At 41.9% G+C, this 16,676-nt stretch overlaps 1 protein-coding gene across 5 annotated transcripts in view; it reads left to right on the top strand.

The window, feature by feature from the left end:
* The window catches only part of LOC135500719 (POU domain, class 6, transcription factor 1-like), a 29,390-nt gene that overhangs the window by 6,748 nt on the left and 5,966 nt on the right, over window positions 1–16,676 (top strand). For 2 of the 5 annotated variants that reach the window (XM_064792349.1, XM_064792350.1), the window contains 8 exons: window positions 5,717–5,891; window positions 12,007–12,262; window positions 12,532–12,645; window positions 13,841–13,999; window positions 14,233–14,450; window positions 14,658–14,832; window positions 15,296–15,473; window positions 15,924–16,144. In XM_064792349.1, the coding sequence (XP_064648419.1) occupies window positions 5,790–5,891; window positions 12,007–12,262; window positions 12,532–12,645; window positions 13,841–13,999; window positions 14,233–14,450; window positions 14,658–14,832; window positions 15,296–15,473; window positions 15,924–16,144 (1,423 nt within the window). In that variant the 5' untranslated portion in view covers window positions 5,717–5,789. Of the gene's footprint in view, window positions 1–5,339; window positions 5,892–12,006; window positions 12,263–12,531; window positions 12,646–13,840; window positions 14,000–14,232; window positions 14,451–14,657; window positions 14,833–15,295; window positions 15,474–15,923; window positions 16,145–16,676 lie in introns of those variants that run through there. The other 3 variants (XR_010449510.1, XM_064792348.1, XM_064792351.1) reach the window with 2 other exon arrangements.

The raw sequence follows: 16,676 nt of genomic DNA, 5'->3' as shown, positions 1-16,676 counted from the left end.
CACTTATGTAATGCTACATGTATCATTGTGTGTTGTGACCGTCATGTGTTTTTGTTAGCCTATGGTTCGAGATCTTCCGAACAGTATTCCAAGTTCGGGCCGATTTATATGTTTGTATCTCATTCCCTATATGCTTATGCTAATCTGGGAATAATTAAAACTGTCGATGTCAGTAGTACTAATATAAATGACGGGTATGTTATGAATGGTGTCCATAATGAAGAAGCTATGTGTAGCTATGATAGCATTTCATTGATAGCTGAGTCTAATTCATAGACAGGGATTATCTCACAAGCTACGCTTTTCAGATTAGCATAGTCTGATCTTTTCTTTGCCGAATGTGTAAACATGCTACTTAGTGGTGTGAATGCAATTTTCGACAGCCTTCGCTCTGCAATTGGAGGTGTTATCCTCCAGAGAGTATTCCTCCTCAAGTTGGGATGAGCATTTCTGTGTGCCACTACAGTTAGGCACCAATTGGGTTTATTGGTCTGGTGACTTTGTCTTTGACCAAAGGAGGAGTTCATAGCAAGCTACTGTCCACTTTGATGACCTCGGTGTTATGCTTCATTTAATAGACAAAGCAATTTAGGATTAAGTGTCTCGCTCAAGGTCCACAAGGACTCTAAGACAAAACAGTAGTAATCCTTCCTTAGCGATCTGTTTCTAATTGAACCCACGACCTCTTGATTATGAGCCTAGCTTTTTAACCAGCGAGTGCAACAAATCTCAATCCAAAGACTTAAAGTTGATGCAAATTATCAAATATCTTCTGCTTCTTTTGGAATAGCTCGAATGTCATCTGGTTGTCGATTCCTTTCCACCAGAACTAATGATTTATAATTCAAGTCCATAATTTCGTCGTCTCCAGTGATGTTCTATCGATTTCATCTTTCCATGTTCATTAGCAACATTGTGAAGTTACCTGATTGAAATTGGCGTCTTGTTGAGAAGATTTCAGATTTTATCTCCTGGGTTGCTTTGAGGAGGTTAGGGGCCCAGCAAACAAGGGATTTTTGTTGCTGCAACCTGCGATAGGATCGCAAACATGAAAGTGACTTAAAGTGCATCTATTCTCCCGACTGATAAAGGTGAATTGGGAACTTTTTTCAGTCACAAGTGTACAGTAGAACCTCCTGGGACTGACAAGTGCTGTCCTTAATAGAGAGTTGTCCTGATTAAAGAGGTAAAATAAATTGGAAACAACCAATTTGGGAACAAAACTAGTGTCCTTAATAGAGAGGGTGTCCTTTATAGAGAAGTATCCGCTTGTGGAGGTTCCACTGTATTTTTAAAAGTGTCCTCTAATCCGTGAAATTGTCATTTTTTTGTATCACTAATCATTTCTTTCAGCCGATATATCTGAATCTCTTCAATGGTGTTTTATTACAGTTGCTGGTTTTCTTAGGGGCCTCGTAACCGTGGTTACCTGAATGTCTGTGTGTCACTTGCCATTCCGATTCGCTCATGAATTAAACATGTCGGGCGCTTAGTCATGTTGTTTAGGAGGTCGTACTTTCGGTAAATGTTTATGAGACAGATACAGGATGTCTTGTAAAGATGTTCTTTTCAGAAATGGTGTCTGTACGTCGGACCTGAGACGGCAGTTCTTGCCTGGAGAATTGCGCCCCTCTTCAATGAGACCAAGATGCAGTCCTAAGACGCAGTCGGAAGTGGGGAGTACTAAGTGTTGATCAAATCTTAACCGTTGATGAGAAAACGTTGTGAGGGGGTCACACCACCAGAAAAACCAATGGAACATTTGGAAATAATATACAATTTGAAGTGGGCAATCAGCAGCTGCTGAACTCACTCACTCAACTCCTGATTAGACATAGGGGACGGAAGGCACCTGACGGATCGATAAATGTATGTTGGAGGAAGTCACCTCTGATCTCAGACTGTTCAGTGGCCATCCCCTGATATGAAGGCATGGTGTTGCGTTTAGCAAACAATTAATGTCATTAGCACCTGGGAGCATCTGTAGGAGATATGGTGTACGTCTCCTTGAGAGAGGACGGAAATGACCAGAAGGAACAATAAACATCCTTGGCCAGAAGGAACAATAAACATCCTTGGCCAGAAAGAACAATAAACATCCTTGGCCAGAAGGAACAATAAACATCCTTGGCAGAAGCCACTCCTGATCTTTGGATGTTCAACGGCTATCTTCAATTTGACCTCTTTAATCGGGGCACCTCTCTCTCAAGGACATAACTTGTCAGTCCTGTGGGCGTTCGTATAGAGAGGTTCTAATGTAGCTTGTTCACCAAGGGGTCAGACAATTTCATCTTACTTCGTCTATCATATCTTTCATATTATTGGCATCTGTGTCAATTTTTCCCCACCGCATTAATCCAGATTAGTCTTGCTCAACCACGTTGCATTCGTGTTGAGATTTTTTTTATCGTTTCCGTAAGTGGCTTTTGTGGAGGACGCTGCCACTGAATAATGAAGGGAATTGCTTGGCAGCGGGCAACGAGCTGAAATATTTATGTTGCTTTATTTTAACCAAGTTCTTAATGGTATGAGGTGGCGTGGCACGGATGTGAGGTTATTGCACTGTGGCATTTACTTGGATGGTGGTCCCTTTAGCGGGTGTCGGTGGTCTGCCAAGGACATCATAGAGTGTCGTGGTGGACTCTCAATGGATAGTAGTTCCTTCTGGTGTCAGGTGGCATTCCGCAGAATGGTGGTCCCTTTAGCTGGTGTGTACAGGGTGATCCACTTAGCTGCGGTAAATTGCCAAACTACTTGTCCTTGAATGTAAAAAAACAACAAAGAAGCACCGAGTTTGGGAAGGTGACAAAAATCTAGAACTACCTCCAAACACTGGTAGAAATGGGTTAATTTGTCTGCTGTCCCAACCTTTTATGCACTGATTGCTGGAATGAATATTTTATGTTGCCGGGATACTGGGAGTATTTCACTCAGCTGTCGAGGAAACTGTATATTTATCTCATTCTGATCTCAATCAATGAGGAATTTCTCCTGCGATTCTCGAGGGACGAGCCCGTGCTTAAAACCGCCCAATTTCACTCAATTTGCTCGAGTGGCTGACCCTTTATAAAACACATCGCATCGTTTTCTTTGCCAATCCGTTCGTGTTTATTTTCAATGTCTTTGATGTGTTTTTTCTGGTTAATTAGTATTTCATTCCCTGGTCGTCTCTAGCAAGAAGGTTTCTTTCATCTTTGGAAACTTTTTGCGGAAAGACACCACTTTTATGTCTTCAAACATTCCACCTCACCTTATTCATATTCAAAAGCAAGTTGATTACAGCCAATTGTGATGCATATCTCCTCATTACAGTTCTGTCCATAAGAAATGTTCTTATTGCCGATGCCTGTGAAAATTGCAACTTTGTATTGTATTGATGCTGTAAGGACACCGCCTTTATTCCCAAATTGGTCATTACCATTGAATTTTACCCCTATAATCAGGACACCTCTCAGTTAAGGACATCATTTGTTAGTCCCTAAGATGTCTCTAATAGGGAGGTCCTGCTGTAATGAGATTTGCATAAACCTGAAAGCAGTCCCAGCCTTGAATTATGAAAATTGTCCTAATGAGGCTTATAGATTATCTGGCAATATGATGATGTAGACTCATTATTAAGTTAATGAAATGGACTAATTAGAAATGCGTGCCGCATCTGTCGTCTGCCTGGCGATAATTAATTCCAATATTCCATTAGTGCATTATGTATATTTTATATGATGTTCGATATAAGGCCAAGAGAAATTGATTTAAGGTTTCTTGTCAAAAAAACTAGAGAAAGAACAAACATTGTCGAATCATGGAAAGAGGATAAAATACAATTATCGATTAAATCCAACTTAAAGGAGGAGAGACGGCTATGTCGGCACTTAACAGAGTTCTAAACAACAAATCTGAAAGTTCTAAACGGGTGGTTGATAAGTCAGGCGCCTGAGATAAAAAATAAACGTTGTCATTGAACAAAAAATCACCATGTCCTTTCCCAGCCACCGTACAAGTCTACAGAGTTAGGTTGCGTGTATTTCTGCCTGCAAACCCAATTCCAGGACAAAACCTCTGCTGTCTTTGCCTTCCAAAATAGAGTCCATTTGACAGCAAAGTCACCTACGAGTGATTCGACCTGTCCATCCCACAAAAAGTTGCACGCCAAATCCCCAACGTTGTAAAATCAATAGAAGTCCATTTATTCCTCATCCTGGCATCTTGTGTCTTTGTTTTCCCCGATCCACCCCTGATCACTCAATGAATTTTTAATGAGTATTTTCTCGTCACGTCCTGTGATTTATTCGTAGTTTAATCAGCCATGGGTTTCTGAAGCCATTATAGATGGATATATTCTCGTTTATGTTGTACATGAGACGGATGCAGTATAGCTGGTTGTTGTTATGTGAATATGTCTTTTGTAGGGCAGTTGTTTTGCTAGTGTTAGCCACCTTGTGCAAAATGGGAGAGAATCTGTGGAAGTCACTTCAAAATCACTTCATGGCTGAAGGCAAGAGGGGCATTTTACACATTTTATTCCAAAACCTCTTATGAAACTCTGTCTTTTAGGTTGTGATTGAAAAGTAAGAGGACAGACAGTTGCCGCATATCATAAGTCTGATCTTTCATTCAATCTAGTAGATTTGTTAATTAGTCATCTTGACCACCAAGGTTTTTGCATCTTGAGACCATGAGGTTCAGGAGGTTAACTAGTGAACAGTTGCTGGATAACATAAGTATGATAATGCGTTCATTCCGGGCCTGTTGATGAGTATGATCAATATTGATGGATCTTTTAATTTTTTATGCCAAATAAGTTGGTAATCCATGCATTAGCTTCAGAAAGTTGGACATTTTTCATAACTTTTAGAACATGTGGACTCGTAGGATTCAATGAGCCATGTGCAGCGTTCTAAAAGTATGATCATTCGTTCAATCAGGACCCAGTTGATGAGTATGATAAAAAAATGAAGGATCTTCACATTTCTTATGCCAAACAAGCTGGTTATTCCTGCATTGATTCGAAATGTTTCATATTTCATAGAACATGTGGTCTGGCAGGATTCAATGAGCCATGTGCATTTTCTAGAATAGATCCCGACACGCCCTGCTCGGCACCTTAAACGGCGCCAAAGATTACACGCTCATAAAATAAATCATTGGCGCAAATATTCACAGTCGCCGCATGTATTGCTTCAATAACTTATTCCCCTCATGGCCCGTCGCCATGGTAACAGCTCCTAATGCAAATACCATGGCAACAACGTCATTGATTATCCGCCTGAGTCAGGGGGCCGCAGCATTCTGCGCTCAACATAATTATTTCGCGTAGGCACGTTTGCTTATGTTGTCGGCAGCGGAGACATCGTGCATCTTCTTAAAGCTTGGTGAATTAATATTAAATGTGAGTCAGCGCGCTTGTATTAATTATGGGAGCTCATTGATGAACGGGATTGAATAATATAGCATACATTGAAGTAACTGCAGTACATTCTGTGCATGTGTCAATCCATGGATACTTCTATAAACACACGTGGTGTTTTTCTGTCCGAAATTTGGAATATTCCGCCAGCGATCTGCGTTTGTGTTCTGTTTCCGTGGATGTGGTTTAGATCGGGAATCCAATTCGGCATAGGATTCCGCATAGGATTTTAGGATTTTGGAAAGTTTAGGATATACGTATTTGACGGTTTAAGGATTTAACCAGAGCGGGTTCCTCTTCTATGTTTTTCAGAGATAATAGTGTGAAAGTTCCTGCAAAGGCTTTCGTTTGGCCGGATACGGAGAAACCGTGGAAAATCCTCCAAATGATGGATTCAGAGAATGGTGATACAAACTCAGTCGCGGAGATAAATGGCGAGACGAAACCGGATGCGGCAAAGTTAGCGCAAACAGCGATTATTAAACAGGTAGGGAAGGATTGATGAAATATTTGAAAAGCTTTGTTAGATAGTTTTACACTCCGATAGATTGGTCGCATTTTGTCTATGATTAGTGCTGTCCCCTTTTTATCAGCGATGAAATTTGATACCTCAATGTTGTTTCAAAGACGTGACTCTCTGCAGGTTTAAACAAAAAACATCCTAAAAGAATTTGTAATTTCTCCCCTTCTGTGAAAAATCAGCAAAAAGTTGTTTCATCCTAAAGCACAGTATTCCATATTATTCTTAGACAAATATTTTGACATGTTGCTTTCTCTAACTAAAACACTCGAGAAGAAATTGATATTTTCTCCCTAATATCAAAAAGAACAGAAAACTTTGAGCCTTTTTGTGATTTGTACAAATATGTGTAGCCACGTTGCAGAAGTTGACTTCTGACGTGAATTTCGGCCGAGAGTCTCGACATGACATGACTGACGTTCCTGGCACAATTGATGGTGGTTGAAACATGTGCTTTCTAGAGACTCCTCGGAGACATCTATAATTAACATATCATTCCACGGATGACAATATCATTGAACATAATTTAGACAAACAGACGCTTGAATACTTCACAACCAGATGTCTCTCTTCATTCCAACATGCCCTGTTGGAAAGACGGCAGAATTTTATGCGCAGTTCTGGAAAACGACCCGGTAGATTCTTGTGCTTATGACCCTGATCAATACCGTGGGCTTCTTCTTGCAGTGTGCAAGAACATTTGCTGGCCAAAATACATGATGGATTTCTTTCAGTTTATCTAAATGAGGCTATGCACGTACCAGACACTGCTGCGACACTCATTCATGTATGTGCTTAACCTGATACAAAATGTGGACATTCTTGTTGGTAAAAATGTACTCAAATGGCATTTTCATATGCTTCACATGCACAGTCAGAAGCATCTGTATTTCGGATGACAAAATGTGAAATTCTTTTCTTACTTCTGCCAACTGCAGTGCTGATTCAAAGCCGTCAAAGTAGTTTTGTGTCTGGAGGTTAGATTCAGTAAAGGTCAAGGCCATTGCAAGTAGACAATCTTATTTTTCAAAGGTCGTAGGCCTAGGTCGTGCTCATTAGGTATATGTGTATTAAAGGCCTTCGCCATTTGTTAAAGATTTGTAAATTTGTAATTGAATTTGAACATTTCCATTTGCATGAATACGTACTTATATATGAATTTCCGCATTGTTGTATTGTAAACAGATATACAAATTGTATCAACACTAAGTTTCGGCAAATCTGTATGCATAATAACTTCATGTACTACGGCATTGTGTATAAATGCATTTCTATTTTCCTAGATCACCAGTAATTTCAAACAGCATACCCCTGAAGCGTCAAAGACATAACAATTGAAGGAAAAAAAGAGTCGCCTCTAAAGACGATCATGCTACTGGCGTGACATTTCAATATCGATGTTCAATGTATGGAACTGGTTCCTCCCCCACACCCACTAACCCTGTCAATCATCACCATGGCAACGCATCGCAGGTCTATGATAAGATACATAGTATTGTCTCAGCGTGATGTAGTACTATAGATATCATGTGATCTTTACGGCATATCACTCACGATATCGACTGTGATGATCTGAAGGTAAAGTTAATTTCTCTTTTGATAGATGAGATCTAACCTGATATAAATGGTTTATATTATTAGCTGACGAAAGTCAGCAGAGCTCGTAAAATAACTATTCAGAATGGTGTCTGTCCCTCCATCTGTTAACACTGTGCACATTTTGGCACTGTTACAAATTTGAAATTGAATTTGAAAATGTCCTGTTGCGTAAATATGTTCTTAATATAAACTCCAGCATTGCAAGTTCGTATGCATAACAACTGCACTACGACATTGTGTATAACTGCATTTCTATTTTCCTGGACCACCAGTCATTACGGACAGAGCTACGCTAACGAATCCATAATGTCAGCATCTGTGCTACATCCGTCGTTTTTATACTCTGGCGGAGGTGTGGCCATTTGTCACCTGATGCACCTGATGTAATCTTTTACGGGAAAAAATCTATAATCATTTCCTTCCTATAATGACAAGTGTCGGTACAGTTCTGGTAAACATCGATTTGTTTCCATCTCCTGGGAAATAAATATCTAATTAGAGAAAATGAATGCTTTTTTTGTTGGGAGACGAATGGGATAGTGGTTAGCTCATAATCAGGAGGTCATGGGTTCCACTGTCGGAAGGATCACTGCTGTTTCGTCTTCGTGTCCTTGAGCAAAACACTCAATGAATGCTTCATCCTTCAATTGAGATGTGAAACTCGGGCGTATTTCACTTGGTGTCTTTGCCAGGATTGGTCATCAGTCTATCTTTAAATCATCCCCCACTGAGAGAGAGCTGGGTGACTCCGTCCCCGAACCTTACAGTTCAGTTATCGGTACACCATTATAGACAGGTCCAGTTTGACATCTGATCCTCCCCCATCTGATCCTCCCCCACTGAGAGAGAGCTGGGTGACTCCGTCCCCGAGCCTTACAGTTCAGTCATCGGTACACCATTATAGACAGGTCCAGTTTGACATCGGATCCTCCCCCAGTGAGAGAGAGCTGGTTGACACCGTCCCTGAGCCTTACAGTTCAGTTATCGGTACACCATTATAGACAGGTCCAGTCTGACATCACATCCTTGAGCAAGCAATTACTGGAACGCATGTCACCCTCTTGATGGCTGGAAATGGAGAGGCCCGTGAAAGCTTTTCTGTGTGCTTAGTATTCAGATCATGGTCTGGTCGTGAAGGATATCTTAGTGGTTTGCCCGTTCCTGTTTAATCGCAGAATGTTATGGCTGATTGTTCTGACCGTCAGGCAATTTCTCTCCTAACGTTTGACGAAAATTTTATCTGGGATGGTGCAAAGGAAATGGTGAAATTTCAATTTCAAATATCATCTTTAAAAACATTACAAACTGAGAAGGAAGCTGTTTTGGCACCGTATAACAATAGAGACCCGTGGCCAGTTGTTCAACGGTTTCAAAATAAGTTTACTCATAATTTGACATTGCTTTTTGAACAGGGCCTGGTTAATTGTAAAAAAAGCAAGTTTTGTCATTAACGCTGGCATTAACTTAACTGGGGCATAAGTAAAGTTAGTTAACGTCGGTGTTAGTGACAAAACTTGTTGTGGACAACCATCAGGCTCTGGTGCTATCTCCTTCAGTCGAAGCCAAATTGACTAAAGGCCAAACTAACACCAAGTTAGTGACAAACTTGTCTTGAACACCCGGGCCCTGTGCCACCATTCGAAGGAAACATATCTGCTGCAGATGTTGCCCTAACCCGCCAACCCACTGATTCCATGAGTTACTGATGCAATTAGTTTTCTAAGAGCGCCAATGGCCACGTGCTTCTCATTCCTTTGTGATATTAAAGTGGTGGTCACCATGTGGAATAATGTCCATTCAGTCGTGGTTTATCGACTAAGTGTCTCAGCAGCTCAGAGAACGTACCATCCAGGCTCCCTTTGTTTGGTATCTCTAATGATCTGTCAGGGGCATACTGGATTTCTTGCAATGTTAAAGAAGTGCGGCGTCAAGATGAGAAGGTCGTGTACTAACGGTATGTTATTCTGTTCCAGCTTGCTTTTTATCTGACCATGGTATGACAGGCAACGTCATCCTAAAACTGATATCCTTATTGAGCTTTGAAGGGTGTCAGGCTTATCAAGCGGATCATGGCATTGTTATCTACAGAAGAGGGTGACTCTCTGACTGAGTAGGCTTCACCCGGGGTCTCCGGTTTCCTCCTACATTATGTTTGGCTCTCATGACCAGTGGCGGTGACCATGGCATCACTGTTTTGATGAATGTTCCCCTGGTGTTTGGCTTGTTATACTGCCCAATGAAGAAAAAATGAATCGACCACAGACAACTTCCATTCTGACCAGTAGCTCTGACTACACACACGACATCTCTTATCGCCGATATCGGTGTTCAATAAACAGCAATTGGTCTCCGAGATCATGAACGCTAGTCCGCCAGTGCCAATTCTGATTGTATTGACCGTGATGCTAGCCTTGATCTCTTAGCGTCAATTTGAAGCATCCTACCGAGTGCCGGGGTTGGTGTGTGTGTGTGTGGGTTCAGGGGATCACGTCCTTCATTCTTGTACCCAAGTAGGCCCTCTAACGTTAAGATTGCCTCAATTATGCACTCATTATACCCAAGGAACTGAAAATCGGAAGGGCGTCTAAACAAAATACATTATAACCTCTTAAAGTTTTGGGGTTTTTTTAGAAAAATTGTATACATATCCCCACTCTAATGGTTTGGCTAGAAAATGTCGCTTTTGGAGAGAAAAAGTCCAATAATGATGCAATTGATTATAATTGACAAGAATCCCTTGACGAATTTCCATCCCTACAAATTTCTTTTCCATGTTCATAATTCGGTAAGGATCTACAGCTGTTTTTTCATTCGATATTTCACAAGAATTTAATCGCTACTTCTTTTGCTTCCATAGCAACGGTTGCTAACGATACTCGGAGAATCTGTCATCGTGGAATTATCTGTTCGTATCAATTAGACATGAAAACTAAATTTAAGTGAACTATCCGAGATAGTCGCCAACAGGGATTTGAAATCGTTAAACTTCAAGAATATGCGTGGAGTATGGTCCAAAAAATGAGAATAATTTCATTGGGGCCATAAATTTAGAAAAACGTCAACAACATTTCTGACTTTTTTCAGATCATAGAATTCGCTGTTGAAGAGATAATGATGATGTTGGTCATAATCTTTCTGAATATATGCTTTGTGGAAATTTTTGGCCTTTCACCTCCTTCACCCATCGTTTTCGTGTAAAGTGAGGTTTGGTGCGCACATTTAAATGACCTTTTTACGAAGTTTCTTGAATCAAAGTGAAAAAAACATTTTTTTGGGTGCCAATGACGTCTTTGAGTCGATTCTTTTTGAATCGAGTCGAATTTCCTGATGGTACAGAGAAATGAAAGCAGAAATGGCAGGGTTTAGTTAACGAAGTCTGCAGCCAAGCAACTGTTTTTAATGTCACCCCTGAAGACCCTGACACTCGTTACCATGACGATTGGTCTTTGTTGACTCAAGCCAAATTACATTTCCATCATCTGACAGGCCACTGGTACCGGTTGCCGTGGTGATGCACTTCTGGTGCATCTGCACAATATCGTTGGTGGTATTATCCAATGTTTTCAAACGATCGTTATTATTTGAATGGCATTGACTAACCATGTGCTTAATATCTCCTATTTCTTGAATATACAGAAGTGGTCTTAGTTCGGTGAAGCTAGAGCACTATCGCTAAAATGTCAAATATGATATGTTGAGACAAAAGGTCAAAATGTATAGTATTGCACATCGATCAGATTTCAGAGCTGTGTCATCTAATCCATATGTCACAGAAGAAGAATTTGGATGTGCGATTATATCTTTCACTGCCAGGTCCAGAAACGCCTACATGTTGCCTACCAACTCATGTATTTTCAAAACTTTGGAAAAAAGAAGCTGGAAGTGCTGTTATCATAAGACTGTACTTGTTTTTGAACCAGTATGGAACTCGAGTTGATTTGAACTCAGCTGGGTATCTCGATGAATGCGCTATCCCTAAAGATCCCGACATCACTCTGTCAGTAACACTAATTCAGTGAGGTGTCATGCAATCTGGCCAGTCTAATGGCCATCGATATAACACCATGCATTAACACTTGTTACTCGACAGAACTCACTCAAGATGAAAATAGTCAGATTCCGATGGCTCTTTTATGTAAATGGACTACTTGCTGGCATGAATTGTGTCTGCCAAGTAAACTACTCTCTTAAGTGCCACAGCAATAAACTAGCTCGACAAGTGGAGATGAAGTAAACTGAAGTAACTGTGTTCGTACATGAAAAACAGGACAGAAGTCCATTTCGGCCAAGGAGGGGTGAAGTCAGTGGTAAGCTATTTGGAAAATACGTGGTTTTGGATTTGCCATTTTATGTCTTAACAAGAGGATAGAGCAATTTCAGATCCCTGTCTATCATTTATCTCCCTTTCTTTTTCAGAATAAAGAATTGGTCAATAACTTTGTCATATCTTGTTCCTTATGTCGTGCTGATTGTCTCTTTTCAGGATGTCATGTTATCTGGTTCGAGCCACCAATCACCAGCCACCTCTTCCTTTTCGCTACCAGCCATGTCAATGCCGTTACCGACTGTCGCCATGCCGTCGACGATCGGCGCCGCCCTCACGCCAGGACTCGCCGACCAGCTGTTCATGTCGGTGGCATCAGCCGGCGATAGTATGATGACACAGACCATGACCGAACAGAAACCAGATCTGAATGTTTTGAATACAAAATTAATATCAAATCAGCTAGGGCAACATGGTAAGATACTACTGTGTAACCTCCCATAGTGGACACCTCTCTTAGCAGGACACCCTGCTTATTAGGGACAGTGGTTTAAAGTCCAAAATGGGTAATTTCTATTCAACTTTGCCTCTGTAATCAGGACACCTCCCAATTAAGGACAGCATTTGTCGGTCCCTTGGCCTAGGGTGTCCTTAATAGAGAGGTTTTACAGTAGTTAAAATGTCAATCTTTTGAAGTGTGTTTTCCATCATTTCCGGACTTATCATGGCTTCTTTACTTTTTAGCAATCTCCTCCTCGCAAACTCAACTCCTCGGTCAGCCACAGGTGGCGCCACAGTTCATCGTCGCTGGACAGGGCGGACAGATGCAGCAATCGTTTCTTATTCCTGTCTCGACGGGTACGTCTCTCTTCGTGTTCTGATAAAGTGACCCGCACACGAGTGATTTTGATCACTTGGACCTGCAATGTAGATCAAACCCAGCGGTTACAAGTTTGTTTTTATCGCTTATTGCAGCGATAATTGTCACATGTTGCAGCAACGAAAATCACTCTTTTGGGGGTGCTTAGCCTCTTCTTAGTGAGCATTTCTATTTTTTGGTGTCACTATTGTTGGGCTTCAGTTGAGATTATTGGCAAAGTGACTCAGTCTTCAGCCAGGTACAAGGAGTCCATCACGTTTCTCTCTCGGCTGGGGTCTTTTGCTTGTCACCAGGTACAAGGAATCTCAGTTTTACTTGTCATTCAAAGGATGTAGCAATGTCAAAGTAAATTGTCTTGCCCAAAGTTGCAAGCAATATGTCTGCAATGGGTATTGAACCGAAGAGATTTGAATTGCGAGTCTGAAATGAACACAGACGACGCTGTCCTCGCCAGGTGAATATGATTGATTGATGTAAGAAATGAATAGAGGACTATTGACATAATTGTTCAACCAATGAGATAAATCAGAAATGCAGATAAATCAAGATGTGTCAACATCCCGTGAGCTGTCGCGACTGGATCGATAATATGGAGGTAACGATAATTCACCTGAAGGTTTGTCATAAAAGATACACAGCAGAGCCATCTGGTGGCAATTGTTGGAACTGAAAATCATTGCTGAAATTGCCATGATGGTCTTCGTTGAAAACCAAATACCTCTTTACCTGTACAAATGAGTAGTGGCCTGGTGTAGTTGTTATATTCTTGGCCTCCTAATCCAATCATGGTTTTAAGCCTGGCATTGCTACACTTGTTTGCGACCTTGAGCAAGTCGCTTTACTTGGATTGCTTCATCATTTGGATGAGACGTAAACTGAGATTCCTATGCGAGGGCAAGCAAAAGACCCCATCCAAGATGCTAGGATGTATAGAAAAAGACCTGGTGTATTCACAAAATTTATGTGAGGCTGTCTGAAGGCCTTATGATATTTAAATAAACATGGTTTATTTGGCTTTGTCCCTGATCCTTTGTCTTTTTTGGTTGGGCTTGGCCTTGTTTCCAGATACTTTAGTTCAGATTGACCTGGACCTTGTTGCACAGTGACCTTGACCTTGTTACACAATACCCTTGACCTTTGTCCACATTGACCTTGACCTTCTTTGAATTGCAGGTAATGGTACGCAACAGCTCATCAGTATTCCAGTTTCATTGGCAGCGGGAAGCGGACAGCAGATCCATCTCCTGACGACGGCAAATGGACAGATCATAGCAACGAATCTTGGCAATATGCCAGGGATACAGACGTTAGGGGGTGGCATTTCTAACAATGGTGAGTTTCCCTTAGCGGACACCTCTCTATTAAGAACAACCTCTCTATTAAGGACACTAGTTTTGGTCCCAAACTGGTTGTTTCCATTCAATTTGACCTCTCTAATCAGGGCACCTCTCTATTAAGGACAGCACTTGTCAGTCCCGAGGGTGTCCTTAATAGAGAGGTTCTACTGTATTACTAAAGTGCTATATAACATGTGTAAGAACGTTTTCTTCTTTTTCCTCTCCAAGTTGTCGCCACGGCCCCACCAACCCCGGCCCCAGCCCCAGCGACGACACAGATGGCCTCCATACCTCAAATCCTCACGAACGCTCAAGGTCAGATCATCGCCCTCGGCACCCCCCAGGTTCTTCCTCAGCAAGTCGCCGTCAGCCAGTCCTCCGGTACGATACTGCACTCTGCAGCTATGAACACGGCGCAGATGGCCCCACAGACACTCACTGCACAGGTAAGGGACCATCTCAAAGCTTGATTCCTTGAGAGATGACATTTGGTCAACTCTCTCTTTCTAAACCCCCTTCCCCATAACTGATAAAAAATTACGTTTGGGATCAACAATTTCTTTCACATCAACATCAATGATACATGGACGACCATTTTCTCAATTCTGCATAATTCCGACAGGGGGTAACTTCTCACGTCTTTGTTTTCCCAGTCACAGGTGGCGTCATTACCTCAAACTCTCATCAGCCAAGCTGCCGTCACCCCGGCCGTTCATTCAATGCCGTCGCAGCCAACCACGATACAAGTCACAACGCCGCAGTTGACGACGCCAGTCTCAACGCCGGTCACCAATCATCTCCCACCCAATGTTAGTCAGTTATTACCAAGTAAGTCATATTTCTCTGTTTTACCTCGATTGTATCGCCTCTTCAATCTTTCACAACTGAGTAATGTAAGTCAATATTGACCAAAACCGCCGGTCAATATAACTATGATATAGTTTCATGAAAGTCCTCATTCCACAAGTGTGAAGAAAACCTTGTAGAATGGAGAAAACCTTATAGAATGCTCTGTCACCAAATGTCTTGGTGCATGACTCCTACAGAATGCAGAATGTATCTAGACCTCTCTGTAGCTCGACGGTGTCACTCCGGTAAGCGGGCACAAGTCTGCTAAGTGCCTTATATGTTAGTAGGAGTATTTGAACTCTACTCGGTCCTTGACTGGAAGCAACTGGAGTTGCCTGATTATTGGAGTGAGGTGGTCACATGGGATGACTGGACAGGTCCCCCTTGGCCTGCTCCCCCTTTGGGTGTTTTGGTTTTGATTTGGTTTGCTTACTTTACACAGATACAGTCAGTCAGTCTAGTGAAAGCACCACAGTCGACGGGATCAATTTAGACGAGATAAAAGAGTTTGCTAAACAGTTCAAAATCCGGCGGTTATCACTGGGACTCACACAAACACAAGTCGGACAGGCGCTGAGCGCGACGGAAGGGCCAGCATACAGTCAATCAGCCATTTGCAGGTACGTTAACACTGATAAAGGGCTTTTCTCAAACTTCCTTACATCGTTGCAGGGAATCATAGTGTCACCCCTAATGAAAGGGCCAGCAAGATTTTGGCTCAAGAGACACTCTCTTTACTTCCAAACTCCTATCCTTGCAGGGCAATCTCAGCTATAATCTTTGTTTATTAGTGTCACCCCTACTGAAAGGGCCTGGATTTTTGGCTTGTGAGACACTCTTTACTTCCAAGCTCCTAACTCTAATGCCAGGCGCCTGGCAAGAAGGCTGTTTCTACCCTATATTTACTAGCTAGTGGCTAACCAACCAGCTACATCGGAAAAGAGGTACCAATGAGGATTGAACCTTCGACCTTCTGTTCACGAGTCCTTATCCACTAGGCCATTTGTCACCTGTTGTCTCTTGTTCCTCCCTTGATTAATTTTATACATAATTTTCTTCCTGTCTTTTAGATTTGAAAAATTAGACATTACACCAAAAAGTGCACAAAAAATCAAACCAGTTCTTGAAAAGTGGATGCGGGAAGCCGAGGAACGGTATAAAAATGGCGTACAAAATCTTACAGAATTTATCGGTAGCGAGCCATCGAAGAAACGAAAACGACGGACGTCGTTTACGCCGCAAGCGTTGGAAGTGTTGAATGAACATTTTGAGAGGAATACACATCCCTCTGGTGAGTAGTTGGGGCACAGAAAGGGTGACCCGTGGGAAAAGGGGCCAGGGAAGGGTGTCACTCTGACACTGTTTAGGATGACCCTCCTCGTGGTGGCTATTCTGCTGGCATGATACCCCACCTGGAGATTTTGCCAGAAGCAAAATCCAGAGAGAGGAGGTCTCGGGTAGCTCCTAAGTTGGGGGTAGGGACAGTGTTGGAATGGTTGGTATATGTGGGCCTTGATGCTGTTGAAATGTTTGATTTCAACCCTCAGGCGTCTGCTCTCTCGTAAAAGAATACTCTCAGACTTTTCACCCCCTATTCAGGTTGCACCACCTGTGCTGTGTTTCGTCTTGACATCTGTGCTCACTCAGTTCAGTGTTGTGTCTGTCTTCAACCTAGCTGTTTACTCCTCAGAGAGGCCACTGATGACTTCTTTCTACTTTCTTGTGTTTTGAATGTATCTAAAATTTCACGCCTTGTAGATGGATACACCTGAACCTTTAAAACGAGCATGTTTCTTTCATTTTCATTTGCGTCTTGTAGATTT

This window comes from Lineus longissimus, chromosome 16, assembly GCF_910592395.1.
Source record: "Lineus longissimus chromosome 16, tnLinLong1.2, whole genome shotgun sequence".
Taxonomy (NCBI): domain Eukaryota; kingdom Metazoa; phylum Nemertea; class Pilidiophora; order Heteronemertea; family Lineidae; genus Lineus; species Lineus longissimus.
This window is presented reverse-complemented; position numbering and strand designations above follow the sequence as displayed.